Source organism: Letharia columbiana (genome assembly GCF_014066305.1).
Source record: "Letharia columbiana isolate WasteWater2 chromosome Unknown Sc0000006_s0, whole genome shotgun sequence".
NCBI classification, from domain to species: domain Eukaryota; kingdom Fungi; phylum Ascomycota; class Lecanoromycetes; order Lecanorales; family Parmeliaceae; genus Letharia; species Letharia columbiana.
In genome coordinates this window covers 1326580-1339401 of record NW_023501042.1, presented here as the reverse complement: position 1 = coordinate 1339401, position 12822 = coordinate 1326580, and the positions used below count along the sequence as shown (strand labels likewise).

General features: G+C 49.8%; 5 protein-coding genes across 5 annotated transcripts; 3 read left to right on the top strand and 2 right to left on the bottom strand.

The window, feature by feature from the left end:
- Nucleotides 1-262: 262 nt before the first annotated feature.
- HO173_003028 (uncharacterized protein) lies at nucleotides 263-826 on the top strand (the record flags this gene model as incomplete). The annotated part of the gene is made up of 2 exons (XM_037304958.1): nucleotides 263-552; nucleotides 619-826. 2 exons carry the CDS (start codon nucleotides 263-265, stop codon nucleotides 824-826), a joined length of 498 nt encoding a protein of 165 aa, XP_037168451.1.
- Nucleotides 827-1160: 334 nt separating this feature from the next.
- HO173_003027 (uncharacterized protein) lies at nucleotides 1161-3853 on the top strand (the record flags this gene model as incomplete). The annotated part of the gene is made up of 7 exons (XM_037304957.1): nucleotides 1161-1339; nucleotides 1394-1833; nucleotides 1895-1964; nucleotides 2022-2947; nucleotides 3224-3421; nucleotides 3566-3631; nucleotides 3789-3853. 7 exons carry the CDS (start codon nucleotides 1161-1163, stop codon nucleotides 3851-3853), a joined length of 1944 nt encoding a protein of 647 aa, XP_037168450.1.
- Nucleotides 3854-5538: 1685 nt separating this feature from the next.
- On the bottom strand, nucleotides 5539-7109 carry HO173_003026 (uncharacterized protein; the record flags this gene model as incomplete). The annotated part of the gene is made up of 3 exons (XM_037304956.1): nucleotides 5539-5726; nucleotides 5784-6629; nucleotides 6683-7109. 3 exons carry the CDS (start codon nucleotides 7107-7109, stop codon nucleotides 5539-5541), a joined length of 1461 nt encoding a protein of 486 aa, XP_037168449.1.
- A 371-nt stretch (nucleotides 7110-7480) lies between these two features.
- On the top strand, nucleotides 7481-10331 carry HO173_003025 (uncharacterized protein; the record flags this gene model as incomplete). The annotated part of the gene is made up of 3 exons (XM_037304955.1): nucleotides 7481-7539; nucleotides 7593-7679; nucleotides 7730-10331. 3 exons carry the CDS (start codon nucleotides 7481-7483, stop codon nucleotides 10329-10331), a joined length of 2748 nt encoding a protein of 915 aa, XP_037168448.1.
- A 388-nt stretch (nucleotides 10332-10719) lies between these two features.
- HO173_003024 (uncharacterized protein) lies at nucleotides 10720-12499 on the bottom strand (the record flags this gene model as incomplete). The annotated part of the gene is made up of 3 exons (XM_037304954.1): nucleotides 10720-10965; nucleotides 11044-11606; nucleotides 11677-12499. 3 exons carry the CDS (start codon nucleotides 12497-12499, stop codon nucleotides 10720-10722), a joined length of 1632 nt encoding a protein of 543 aa, XP_037168447.1.
- Nucleotides 12500-12822: the final 323 nt, after the last annotated feature.

Here is a 12822-nt window from a genome sequence, read left to right as displayed (position 1 = left end):
CGAACCAATCAAATCCCGTGCGCAACCTCGATCCTTTAGATACGCGTGATGGCCGTTAATTATAGTGAGTGAGCCTCATGACCACGGCGGCCTCCAACATTTAATTGGTGAGAAGCGTGGTGAGTAATCTACCCTGATAGCTGCTTTTGCCATTTCGGTGAATGTTGGCCCTCAGAGCCAGACACTGCGTCGCCCAGTCATTCCAGTCGAAGAAGAAAAAACAAACAGACATCTTTGCATTGCACACCAATACTCCCTCGTGATGGCATTCTCTCGGTTCAACAAGAAAGCATCCTCCACTGTCTCCAGCAGCCAGCCCCTGGCACTGGTCATCGCCAACCTGACCCTACGCTTTCTGCAATTCATTTTTGCCGTCGCAGTCCTTGGTCTCTACGGCACCGAACTCAGCGACGCTCGCAAAAACCACACTGGTGACTACTCTAAATGGTCGTACGCAGAAGTCGTAGGCGTACTCTCGGCCGTCACATGCTTGGTGTACGTGTTGCCCAAGGTGAAGAGCTGGTGGGCGTTCGGCTGGGATCTGGTTCTATTGTGAGTGTGGCCTAGGCGGAAGGGAGTCGTAATGGGGGTAGTTGATACTGATCAATCTACAAACAGTATACTATGGGTGGCTGTCTTTGGGGTCTTTGGAAAAATCTACATTCATGCAAAGCCTGTGAATGGAGGTGTCAAGAGGATGAAGAACGCTGTGTGGGTTGACTTGGTTAACATGCTTCTTTGGCTGGTCACTGCAGTAGTCTCGGTAGTGATATTTTTCACGATGAGAGGTGAAAGGTCGCTTCATACTGGAAGGGCCGCCGTCTGATATAGACGAATGCAGGACGGAGGTAATGTGCGTGCTTGCCTGGGAACGGGAAATGCATTCCACATTCCTGCGGCAGTGTCTCAGGAACACCAAACAACCACGTGACTTTGTTTTCAGTATACCTAGTAATCATTCAGCCAGCACCAAGTTTTTTCACTCTCTGACGCGACACCCTCTTTAGATCATCGTTCAACGCGTGAAAATCTTTCAGACATCGTACGCCATGTTTGGTTGTTTGATGTTTCAACCTCTCTTCTGCTATGCCCTTTTACTCCTCAACAGCGCTGCGTGGATTTCTGCAGCGCAAGACGCCTGCATCTATCGCTCAGGAGCAATGCTTGTTCATTCGGTTGTGGTTGTGAAGCACACAATACATATAATAACCAGTGTCACTCGCGACACTACGTTTCAAGTCAATACTGATCTTACCATTACCGTTGACAATGCGCCAACCAATCTCGATTTTCTTACAACGTATTTTTATAGAAGTACTGCTATCGAGACTATGAACGGGTCAGTTATCCTTGTCAGTGAACTCTAAGTTACCTTCTAAAGTGTTTGAAGCAGTCAAAATTCCCACGCTACATCTCGATATAGTGCGGGTAGCTTTACACTAATGATCGTCGCCTCTGAATTGTCTCCAAAGCGCCGTCGACAAGCCGGGGCTTTCGTGAGCTACGCGGGCAGAGCAACTTCTTCCTGCACACAAGCAAGCACACTCACGTTGGCCAACAACCAGCTTTGGGTGACATATTCCAACGGAACTGTAGCACAATTCTCCGCGACCACAGGCGATACATATGACTATTTCGCACCGAGTTCAACGCCTGGAGACATTACCACCACGTTTTCTTTGAGTAATACTGGTACTCTGCTATGGACGAGCTCCAAGTTCTTTAATGGAAATGCCCTTTTCTGCGTGCTCCCCTCTGGCGTAATCGTTGCAGTCTTTCAGCAAGGAGCACAGCCTCTATCCTGCGTTTTCATAGATCTCACCGTCGCAGAACGTATGTGCCTGATCCTTGTCCACACCGATGGCTCCTCGCCTCTCAACTGATCAATACATAGTTACCTCTTGCGTTGCTCCTTCAACTGGAAGTGCGGTCACCGCTGTGCTCGGTGGCCCAGGCCCATTAGGGTAACAACGAACGCTTCCCATTGATTCGGAATGTTCTGCTGATCTGTAACCGCTTAGGCCAAGTGGTCCACAAGGCAGCGTGGGAGCTAGTGGCGCCCAGGGAATTCAAGGAAGCGTTGGGCCACCTGGACCTAGTGGTGCACAGGGGATTCAAGGTGGCACTGGGGCGACAGGACCTCAAGGAGCTCAGGGAGTTCAAGGAATCCAAGGAAGTGTAGGATCGATGGGAGTTCAGGGAGTTCAAGGCAGCGTTGGCCCAACAGGACCTCAAGGAGCTCAGGGAATTCAGGGAATTCAGGGAACTCAGGGAATTCAAGGGAGTGTAGGGCCGACTGGAGCTCAGGGAGTTCAAGGCAGCGTTGGCCCAACAGGACCACAAGGAGCTCAGGGAATACAGGGAACTCAAGGCAGCGTTGGGCCGACGGGACCTCAAGGAGCTCAAGGAATTCAGGGAATTCAAGGGAGTGTAGGGCCGACTGGAGCTCAGGGAGTTCAAGGCAGCGCAGGGCCAACAGGACCACAAGGAGCTCAGGGAATACAGGGAACTCAAGGCAGCCTTGGGCCCACGGGACCTCAAGGAGCTCAGGGAAGTGTAGGGCCGACTGGAGCTCAGGGAACCCAGGGAATCCAAGGCAGCGCTGGACCGACTGGACCCCAGGGACTTCAAGGCAGCACTGGACCGATTGGATCCCAGGGGGTTCAAGGCAGCGCTGGGCCGACTGGACCCCAAGGAATTCAGGGCAGCGCTGGACCGACTGGACTCCAGGGAATCCAGGGCAGTATTGGACCGGCTGGGGCTCAGGGAATCCAGGGAAGTGTCGGGCCAACTGGTCCGCAAGGAGTTCAAGGAAATTTAGGCCCTAGCGGACCTCGGGGAAGTACTGGCCCAAGCGGAGCCCAGGGAATACAGGGTAGTGTAGGGCCTAGTGGAGCCCAAGGATTGACAGGCCCTTCAGGTGCACCCGGCATTGCATATGCGTACTGTAAGTCCTTCCAGAATCCCAGAAGCGCGGGCATGCACCCTATCACACGCTTTCGCCAGAAAGGCAAGGTGCTGGAAACAGTGGCCACCGAAACAATAAAAGTCCTCAAGATTTTGACAAGAGCGGCATCAACAACGGGGTTCTTGCGTTGTCTGACGCTTTTCTTGGAGCATTCTGATCATTAGCGACATATTGTTTTGGGCTGATCCGCCGAACGGATGAGGAAATGAGACACGTATCATGCTATTGAGCTTTTTGCTAATCAATCTCCACCAGTGGGCTGTTTCTTGCAAACAGGCGCCTCGTCTACCAGCACCGGCAAAGTGCTAGCCAATTTCATACAGACGTATACCGCGAGTGGGAATGCGCAATGCTCCGTTGTTTGCAATAGCCAAAATTTCAACTTCTATGGAACTGTGAATGTGGGCACGACGAGCGTGGATTGCTACTGCGGCGATACGTTGAATCTTGTTAGTACGTATTTCCGAGACCAAAACCCTCGTCTGGACCAGATACTGGGTCTCAAAACCTGTTTTGGGAGTGTGCATCCTGTCGACACGCTTCAAGGCTTGGCATCCTTCTTGAAATGGCGACGCTGACTCCGATAATCTTTGACAGCTATTGCAGGTTTAGGAACTGGAGCAACGCCGGATAACAACTGCGCTCTGTGCGTCAATGGCCCAGGTACGTACGCATCAAGGCCATGTACTCTTGATCAATACATCAATCGGGTCACAAAGCATGTTTGGGAAGCAAGAGAGTCCCTATACTCCCCGAAATAGTTTCGTGACTCATGATTTTGGTCCCGAAGAAGACATGCTGACTTTGATGCTTTCTACAGCACCAGCAGGTGAGTGCGGCATTGAGTCGTCATCAACGGTAGCGATTTTCGCCAGAGCTTTCTAGGTTTGACAAAGAGACTTGATGTATATAAGAGGTACACAAGGAATGGCTGGGGGAACGTTACGGTATTTGACAGGATATTATTCCCTGTCTTGAGGTCTTTTAGGATGTGATTAATGCTAGATACAAAAGTTGAGACCATCGCGACGAAAGTGAATGACTGGCCAGATACCAGTGAACATCGTCTGGTTGGGATCTGAATATGCTTTTGCTTGCCTCGTTGCGGTCTATCTGGTTCCTCCGCTCATGAGTCATGAGTGGTCTTTCCCCTCGACTTTGGCCTACTTAGCGCTGATCAATTGCATGAAATGCTTCTTCTTACATTGCTTCTGGGCTGCAGCCGCAGCTCATACAAATTTCGGCCATATTCTCAGGCGCCTAGCATGGTCATCAATTCGTTCATCAGTCTGTGGTTATTTCTATGAGTGTGTAAGAGACATCTCTCCGCTTTGCCTGTATTCATGAAATCGTCTTTATCAGGGACAAGATTTTTTCGTCCCTCATTTCTTCAATGCCGACCGATCAAGGCCGTCAGATCATAGGCAAATGGCCCCTACCCGCTCATAAAGACGCTCTGTAAGACTCGACTGCTGAAAATACGTCTTCACTGGCTTTCAGCATGCTGTCCCATCGAAGGCACTGGTCTTACACCTTCCAGGCTTCCCATTAGTTCGTCCGGACAGCTACCGAAATGGCCCATGCCCACAATTTCCCGCTCCTTGAAAAACAACTATCATCGAGCACCGCACGTCTCTTCTCATGTTGACATCCGCGACTTCCTACTCCACTGTACCAGAAGGTACAGTACGGTCGAGCAACATTACAGCAGCGAAGAGATAGTCTTCTTTCTAAAAATGAATGCATCGTCACAGAACCTGGCCTGATGGAGCAGAACGTAGAACAATACCATGCCTTTCATCCGGGTTCAAAATCGCTTCAAGAAATACTGTAGGGACTGAAACCCGGAAGATTATGACGTGATGACATTGAGAGAGATACTCGCTCCGCCATTTTCCAGCAGAGAGATCGACACTCTTACTTGCACTAAACCATTTGTGAGGAAGCAGAGCTAATAAAGGCATGCTGGAAAGAGAGTGCGATAAAGAATTTGACCCTCAACACTCCCCTTCATCCCAGGTCACTGCTTCAAATTGACTCTGGATAATAGTATACCTTGTATCCGTTGGTGATGGATACGATCGACAATCTTTATAAAAGCCTTATACAAGGGTTCCCCCTTTCCCAATCTTCGCGCCCTACCCCTACCTTGTCAAGTACTGGTACGAGAGAAAGTACGCCGGTAGCTGACGTTTCATTTCTTATCCACGATCTTTCATGTTCCTGGCCTAGAATCATCATTCCATTCCTCCAAAAGGCTGAGATTCCTTGGGTTCTAGTGTACTTAGTCAGCTTATGATGCTAGGAGCGAGACATGGCATTCATCGTTTCTGGTCCTTGATGAGGCTTCGAACTATTGACTGTATTGGATATCTGCAAATCTAGAATTTAAAAGCAAGCTCTGGATGAGACCTGCAACAGAGCCCGCCAAAGCAGCGCCGTAGGCCCAGGTCATGAGCAAATGGCAAAGGTGACCTCCCTGGGTGTGGATACAGACGTTCAGATCCTTGAGTATGTACAGTCGCGAATCTTCTGGATTACGACAGATGTTTGTGACCGAGCTACGCAATTTATCCATACCAGCCGGAAGCACTGACTTGGGCAACCTCATCTGACTGACGATGAGGAATGATGCTCTCTTTGATATCGAAAGCTTCGATGATGTCTTCCCACGTTTCGTAATCCAGATGGAAAACAGCTTGATGTTTCGAGATATTCTCGTCTTGAATTTGCTGAGGTGAACGTGCGACAGTCGCGTCTTCAAACATTGCGTTAGTTTAAAGGAGAGGGGGAGAGAGGACCATAGTATACTTACGGAGAGTCGGTAGCATATTAGAATCGTTGCCAAACCCAGCCGTACCATCTCTGATCAGAAAGCTCACGTAGAACAAATTCTCCACTGTTTGACCAAAAGATTTCGGGTTCACAACGAAGTGAAACAGAGGAACACCCTCGTCATCGGCGATTCCATGTTTGAGCATCACTGCCCTGATCTCTTCATCCGAAATATCCTCGCTCGTCATCTTCATAAACTCCTCCTCTACTTTTGCTTGTCCAGTCACCATTGTGTGGACCAAGAGCTCTCGGATGTTCTTGCACAACGTGGTGAGATTTGAGTTTTCGGCTTGTTGTAGATCTTGAGCCTTCAGTTCCTCCGGGCGTACAGCGTCTTTGGGATCTCGTTTTTGAAAGCGCTCGCGGCGTTGTGTGGCTTTACGCGCTCTTTTTTGAACAGACAGCGGGCCGAGTAAGAACCCAGGTACGGGCGGGCGGACGTTGTTGGGAAAACAAGCTCGACGACCCAGCCACTCCCAGTTGAATGCATCTCCTTCGTCGTACCCCTCTCTAGCATCCGCGTCGTCATCGCTATCGTCTTGTCCTCGTCTTCCTCTTACAGTCGAACCTTCACCCGTATCACTTGGACCACGCCGCATGTAGGTGATACACTTCCCCACAAAGTCATCAACGTCGATCCCGGTGGTTGCGTCGCCAAGATTGAGTTGCGTTGTCCTCTTGGCTGAAAGGTCCGCGGTTGACACGAGCAGTCGCGAATCCAAGGTGGCGTCTGATGTTTGCTTGACTGATCCGAAAAGATCGTTTGCCCTATGAAGAGTTCTGAGGAGACCATCGGAGCCAGGTGCAAGGTACTCGGCGCGTGAATCTGGGCAAAGAGTCAGTGACTCCTCTCTTGATCGCTAGTCATATAACGCGTACCTGTCAACTCTCTGGATAGGTCCCTAAAATCCTTACGCACCGCGCGCCTCTCGTCCATGCTTTGATCTGGGTCGTAAAACCGTCGGTCTCCCACCTCAGCCAGCTCTCTTTCGTGCACCGTTTGACTCGCGTTGGGTGCATTGCGTTCTCCGAGTTTGCGTTTTTTGCTGGACCGCGACGAGTTATAATTCGCTGAGCTTGGTGTGGGCATTTGAGGAGGCGGCATATTCTTTGCTTTGCCATTATTGTGTCGAGCCTCATCAGCCTGGACTTGTCGGTTTTCTTTGTCGGACGAGAAAGAAGCTGCCGGCGAAGGCGACAGTGAGTTCAAACTCACGCGTTCGTGCCTTTGTAGCGTAGGTTCGGCATTTGCTTGGACCTCCACATCCTCGTCCCTTCCAGTAGAGAGCTTTGCGCGGCGCGCCATTGTAGTTTGAATGTTGGGACTGACGTGGGTCACTATGAGTATAGAACCCGGACTGCGCAACGCGGTCACAGCGTCTGGTTAGCCGTCCAATTCTTAAAGTCCTGCTTTCTCAAATCATGATGTAAGTTCACGACGATTTCGAAGATCAATCACCAGAGAGCAAACTGATACACGGCTCCTGCAGTAACAAACGAAATTGGAGGATGAAGTGATTTAAGTTAAGCGGCGCACGGTGCTCGCCTTGGTATGTCGACCTATGCTAGTCAATTCCTACCAAGCTAGCCCGGCTAGGCATATCAGAGTCAGAGAAACATCTCGAGGCATCAAACCTCCATCAGCAAAAAGATCTAATTTGATTGTTAATTGTCTTTATGGAGGAGTATTCTTTCGCAAACTCTAGAGCCCTCGACTTTTCCGTCAATGTGAGAATGTTGGTTCCTGTTTGACATCTGCTTAACCTTCTTTGCTGACCTCAAACTTCAGAGGAAGCTTAGAAGGACAATATAATCCACCGCCTTTCTCAACGTTGCTGCAGAGGCCTGATCTGCGTCATGTTGGATCAAATACAAGGTATCGCGGTAAAATTATTGTGCTTCGATCAGAGTGCTGAATTCTTGCAGCCCCAACTCTGACTTATATGTTACTGCTCAACTATGGGCAGATTCCAAACCCTTGACCGTGCCTGTGCAGACTGCTTATCGGTCTTTCAAAATTGGTCGCACTTGGAATGAATGGCTTGAGCTTCCAATTGCAATTTCCACTTTACCCCTAAGCTCGCAGTTGGCCATCACAGTGTGGGATCTGTCGCCTACTGGTGGGCAGGGAGCCCGTGGTCATGCGATCCCCTTTGGAGGCACTACTATATCGCTGTTTGACAAAGATAGTACTTTGCAGAAAGGTCGGCAGAAGTGTAGACTCTATCGGCACAAGGCAGCAGACGGCTTTTCGTCAACAACTACCCCTGCCGTCCCACCAGCGCAGAGGAACAGGGGCGGGCTTGGTTTCAGCAATGGCCACGTTACCTCATCTGAAGAGGAGGAGCTTGAGAGACTCGAAAGGCTCTTCAAAAAGCACGAGATGGGAGAAATTCCACGTGTCGACTGGCTGGACAAACTCGTCTTCAAAGCCGTAGAGAAGCAAAGGCAGCTAGTAGAAACCTCAGCAAAGGTATCATCGAAAGCAAGGAGAACAATGTCGACTTCTGGACCCGAGGTCGAGGACAATGACGCAGATGCCAACGAAGATGAAAAGGAAGAGGAAAGATATACGCTGTTGATTGGCTTTCCAAGGTTTGATTTCCCTATCGTGTATACTGATCATGAGTACGCTCCTCCTCCAATCTCATCTCAAGCCAGCTACGTGCCGCCGACCGGCAATGTCAATCTGAAACCGCCCCCCGAAGTACAGCTTGGTCCGGGTATTAATGGGACAGGGAACGGAGTGAGCGACGATTATGAGAATGGCCCTCCACTGATCCGAATTTATGACCCAGAAGTTGGTGCCAAGGACAACCCAGCCGAGAGTAAGCACAGAAGACTTGTGAGAAGTCATCGAACTGGTGTCTTGGATCGAGACCTCAAACCCAATGCGAAGATCCGAGATGAGTTGAACACAATCGTCTCTTACGGCCCTACTCAAGAGCTTAACGCAGAAGAAAAAGATTTGGTCTGGAAGTTCAGACATCATCTCACGCGCGACAAGCGGGCATTGACCAAGTTTGTCAAATCCGTTGCATGGCATGACCAAAGTGAGGCTCGTCAAGCTGTCCAGCTTCTACCAAAGTGGACCGAGGTAGACGTCGATGATGCCTTGGAGCTTCTGGGGCCTACTTTTGATAATACAGCCGTCAGAGCCTATGCCGTTGATCGCCTACGAGAGTCAGACGATGACGAGCTGCTTTTGTATCTTCTTCAGCTGGTCCAAGCCTTGAAATTCGAGAAGATATCCCCAGAGCCGCACAATGGCAGTACCCAAGATTCTTCATTGGGAAGATTCCTCATCTCACGAGCAACGAAAAACCTGATGTTGGGCAATTTCCTGCATTGGTACTTGATGGTGGAGTGTGATGACAGGAGTCCGGATCAGGTTAAGGAGCATCGAAAGCTATTTGCAAAGGTTGAGTTCGACTTCATGACGGAGCTCATGAAACTGCCGGAAGGAGCAGGGCGACGAAAGACCCTCCTTCGGCAAGGAGAGTTGATTACGGTGTTATCGAAGATATCGAAAGAGATACGCTTTTCGAGAGAAGACCGACCTCGAAAGCTACAGCGACTGAAAAAGTACCTTGCAGATCCCAAAAATGACTTGACGACCTTTGATCCTCCCCTACCGCTTCCTTTGGATCCAAGCGTTTCTATCGTTGGCTGCTACCCAGAGGAATCCCTTGTTTTTAAATCTTCACTTTACCCCTTACTCGTCCACTTCAAGACTTCGGATGGCAAGAAATACCCAATTATTTTCAAGACAGGTGATGATCTCCGGCAAGACCAGCTTGTAATCCAAATAATTTCTTTGATGGATCGTCTCCTACGGAAAGAGAACCTTGACCTTAAGCTCTCACCATACCGTATCTTAGCCACCAGCCCCAATGCAGGAGCTGTCCAGTTCATACCGTCTATGAGCTTAGCCGCGGCTTCCGCCAAGTATAAAGGCAGTATCCTTGCCTACCTGCGCGCCAACAACCCCGACACCACTGGCGATCTGGGTGTACGGCCGTCGGCCATGGACACCTACGTGAAATCCTGTGCAGGCTATTGCGTGATCACTTACCTTTTGGGTGTGGGAGACCGCCATCTTGACAACCTCCTCCTCGCGCCATCCGGACGCTTCTTCCACGCTGATTTTGGCTACATACTGGGCCGTGACCCCAAACCCTTCGCGCCGCAGATGAAACTCTGTAAGGAAATGGTTGAGGGTATGGGTAGCTCCACCTCTCCACACTACGCCGCCTTCAAATCGTACTGCTTTACAGCCTACACGACATTGCGGAAGTCGAGCAATCTCATCTTGAACCTTTTCAGTCTGATGGTGGATGCAAACATCCCTGATATCAAAGTGGAGCCGGGACGGGTGGTGGAGAAGGTGAGAGAGAGGTTCCATCTTGAGATGAGCGAAGAGGAGGCGATGAGACACTTCGAGGGTTTGATTGTGGATAGTGTGGGAAGCATTTTTCCAGTTGTCATTGATACCATCCATAACATGATGCAAGGACTCAGGGCCTAAGCAAGTTGGGCCGGACGATAAGTGCTGATTCAGGAAGCATCAAATTGCAGCATCCATGAGATGTTGTTGCGATGAACGCCGTAAAACTATGAAAACATCCACAGTCTAAAAACTCAATACCTATTGGTCAGTCAACAATCAATAACAGCAATAGTATCTCTTCATAGCAACCCTTTGAGTAAAGACTAAATATTGACCAAAGGCGTTTCGGACATGCCTGGGTATCTGGTCCATGAAGCTAACCGTTTGTGTGTCAATAATTGCGTCAAGAAACCGTGGTGAATGCGTCTTCTGCTCACAACCTGAGAAGCATATCCGCTAACGCGTCTTGTGCTTCTACATCCATCATCCTCTGCTATATACGTTTTTCAAACATGTACCCGTCTCCTCACGTCTTGGCCTCCTTTCTTTCCTCGGGCTCCCGGTAATCTTTACATTGTACACTCATCACCTTGGGCTCCCTTGCCGCTACGTCGGCGTCGATGATCAGCGCAGACAGCTTCCCACCTTTGACACAACCGGTGTCCAGTCCTTTGCTATATTTCTGGATTTGTAGGCCGCGGCGGGAGTCGTGGCCATAGATGACAGTGGAACGTTGGTGCGAAGAGATGAGGGACTGATACTTGTTCCATAGCTAGAAACCTCGTTAGTATCCGAGACGTGCAATCGTGAATGGAGTGGTGACGAGCCAATAGATTTAAGAAATACATACTTTGAACCACGGTGTTCCCTTCGCGCTGCTGCTCGGGACGTGGGTGTCAAGATCGATTGTCCTCATGTGCATCACGCCCATGGGATCTTGTCTTTCCAAACGCACACCAGGCACCAGACCACCGTGTACAACATGGACATCGCCCAGGCCATTAATCTGGCCTACACCTAGTATCACGGGGCAAGAAGCCATGTAATCGATCTGCTTCTTTGTGAACGATTCGGCCAGCCGCCGATCAACGGCATCACCATGCGAAAAGCTTTGCTTTTCTAGATTTTCGCCCTCATCTTCGCTGTCGTTCTGCCTCATGTCTTCGGGCATGCCAGCTGCGGGCGGTGATGGCGCCTTTTTGCCCTTTTGCTCTTGGGTTAAACGATGAGAATACAGATCGCGGTAGGCCAGGAGAACACGGTCTTCGTGGTTGCCGCGGACACAAGAAGCGTGAGCTGAAATGGCAAGGTCGATGACAGCTGGAGAAGACGGGCCTTTCGAGATGAAGTCGCCGGCGAAGATCAGATGGTCGGTCCTGGCTTCGTATTGCACTTCTGCCAGCAGGTTCTCCACTGTTACCGCTGCGTATCAACTACGTGGTATTTCTTATAGCGGGCTAAGAAAGCCGATTGATAGACTTACGTTCATCACTACAACCATGCACATCTCCGATAACAACCAACCTCCTCCGGTCTTCTCTAGCCGGGATAAGATCTTGATCTAGCGTCTTCACCTGGACCATGTCCAGGAATTCCGGCCTCAAGTTCTCCCCAAACCAACCCTCCCCCGTCTTCATCCTCTGATTCAACGATTGGCTTAGGAGCCGGTGCTCGGTCCACGAAGGGCCTGCCCAGTAATGCCAATTCCCCCATATCAAGCTCAGCAGCATGAACAGAAGGAGCACATATCGCCGAACTCGTGGTGCTGAACATACTTGTATCCAATTGGGAGAAGAGTAACCTGGAGATCCGGGAGAGGATGAGGATGGCGTGTATGAATTATTTTTCCACTCATTGCGGATGAGATCGATGAGAGGTCGTCGCTTTTGATACGGTTGATAAGCCCGAGCATCACGCTGGGATATTCTGTACTCATTGTCACTCAAGCCTCCGTTGTACATGTCTTTCTTATGCAGCAAAGTAGTCCGAGGAGGTACCGGTGACCCCCCCTTCCACTCATATATCTTGGGCTGGTACTTCTCAGACAGAGCGTGGATATCGTCCGCAGAATTACTGTTTCCTCGCAACCTTGGCGGGATGGAGAAATTGTATTGCTGACTATGCGGCTGGAGGGCAGGATGGAAGGAGAGGTTTCTTTGCAGGTCGTAATCAGTATTCAAGAGGTGCAGGTCACGGTCGGATAGTTCGTCTTCAGAGGGATACTCGTCCCCACCACCATAGTCGTCGTATCGCGGAGGAGGCTCGGGATGTTGGGCATGTGCTTCGAGATCGCGTGGCGCATCCATCTTATTCGCAGTGTCTTGGTTCGTCGCTTCAATCGAGCAAAGGGATGGAATCGTATGGACTAGAGCATGGAGGCTTTTCGTAATTGCGAGCAGCAGCCAAGGGCCCCCGGAAGGTTGCCAAGCAGCCAAGGTTTTTGCCAAATAGCAAATGGCACGCTGAAACAACTCCTCAATATATATATATTGTGTCAGAAGTCTAAATACCTATACATTAAATTCATGAAAAGTAATTAGATTCGACTCTCGAAGGGTGAAAATACTTTAACTTAGAATTTATTTAAATTTATAAAATCGATTTTTATAATTTTTACTTTATTAAAAAG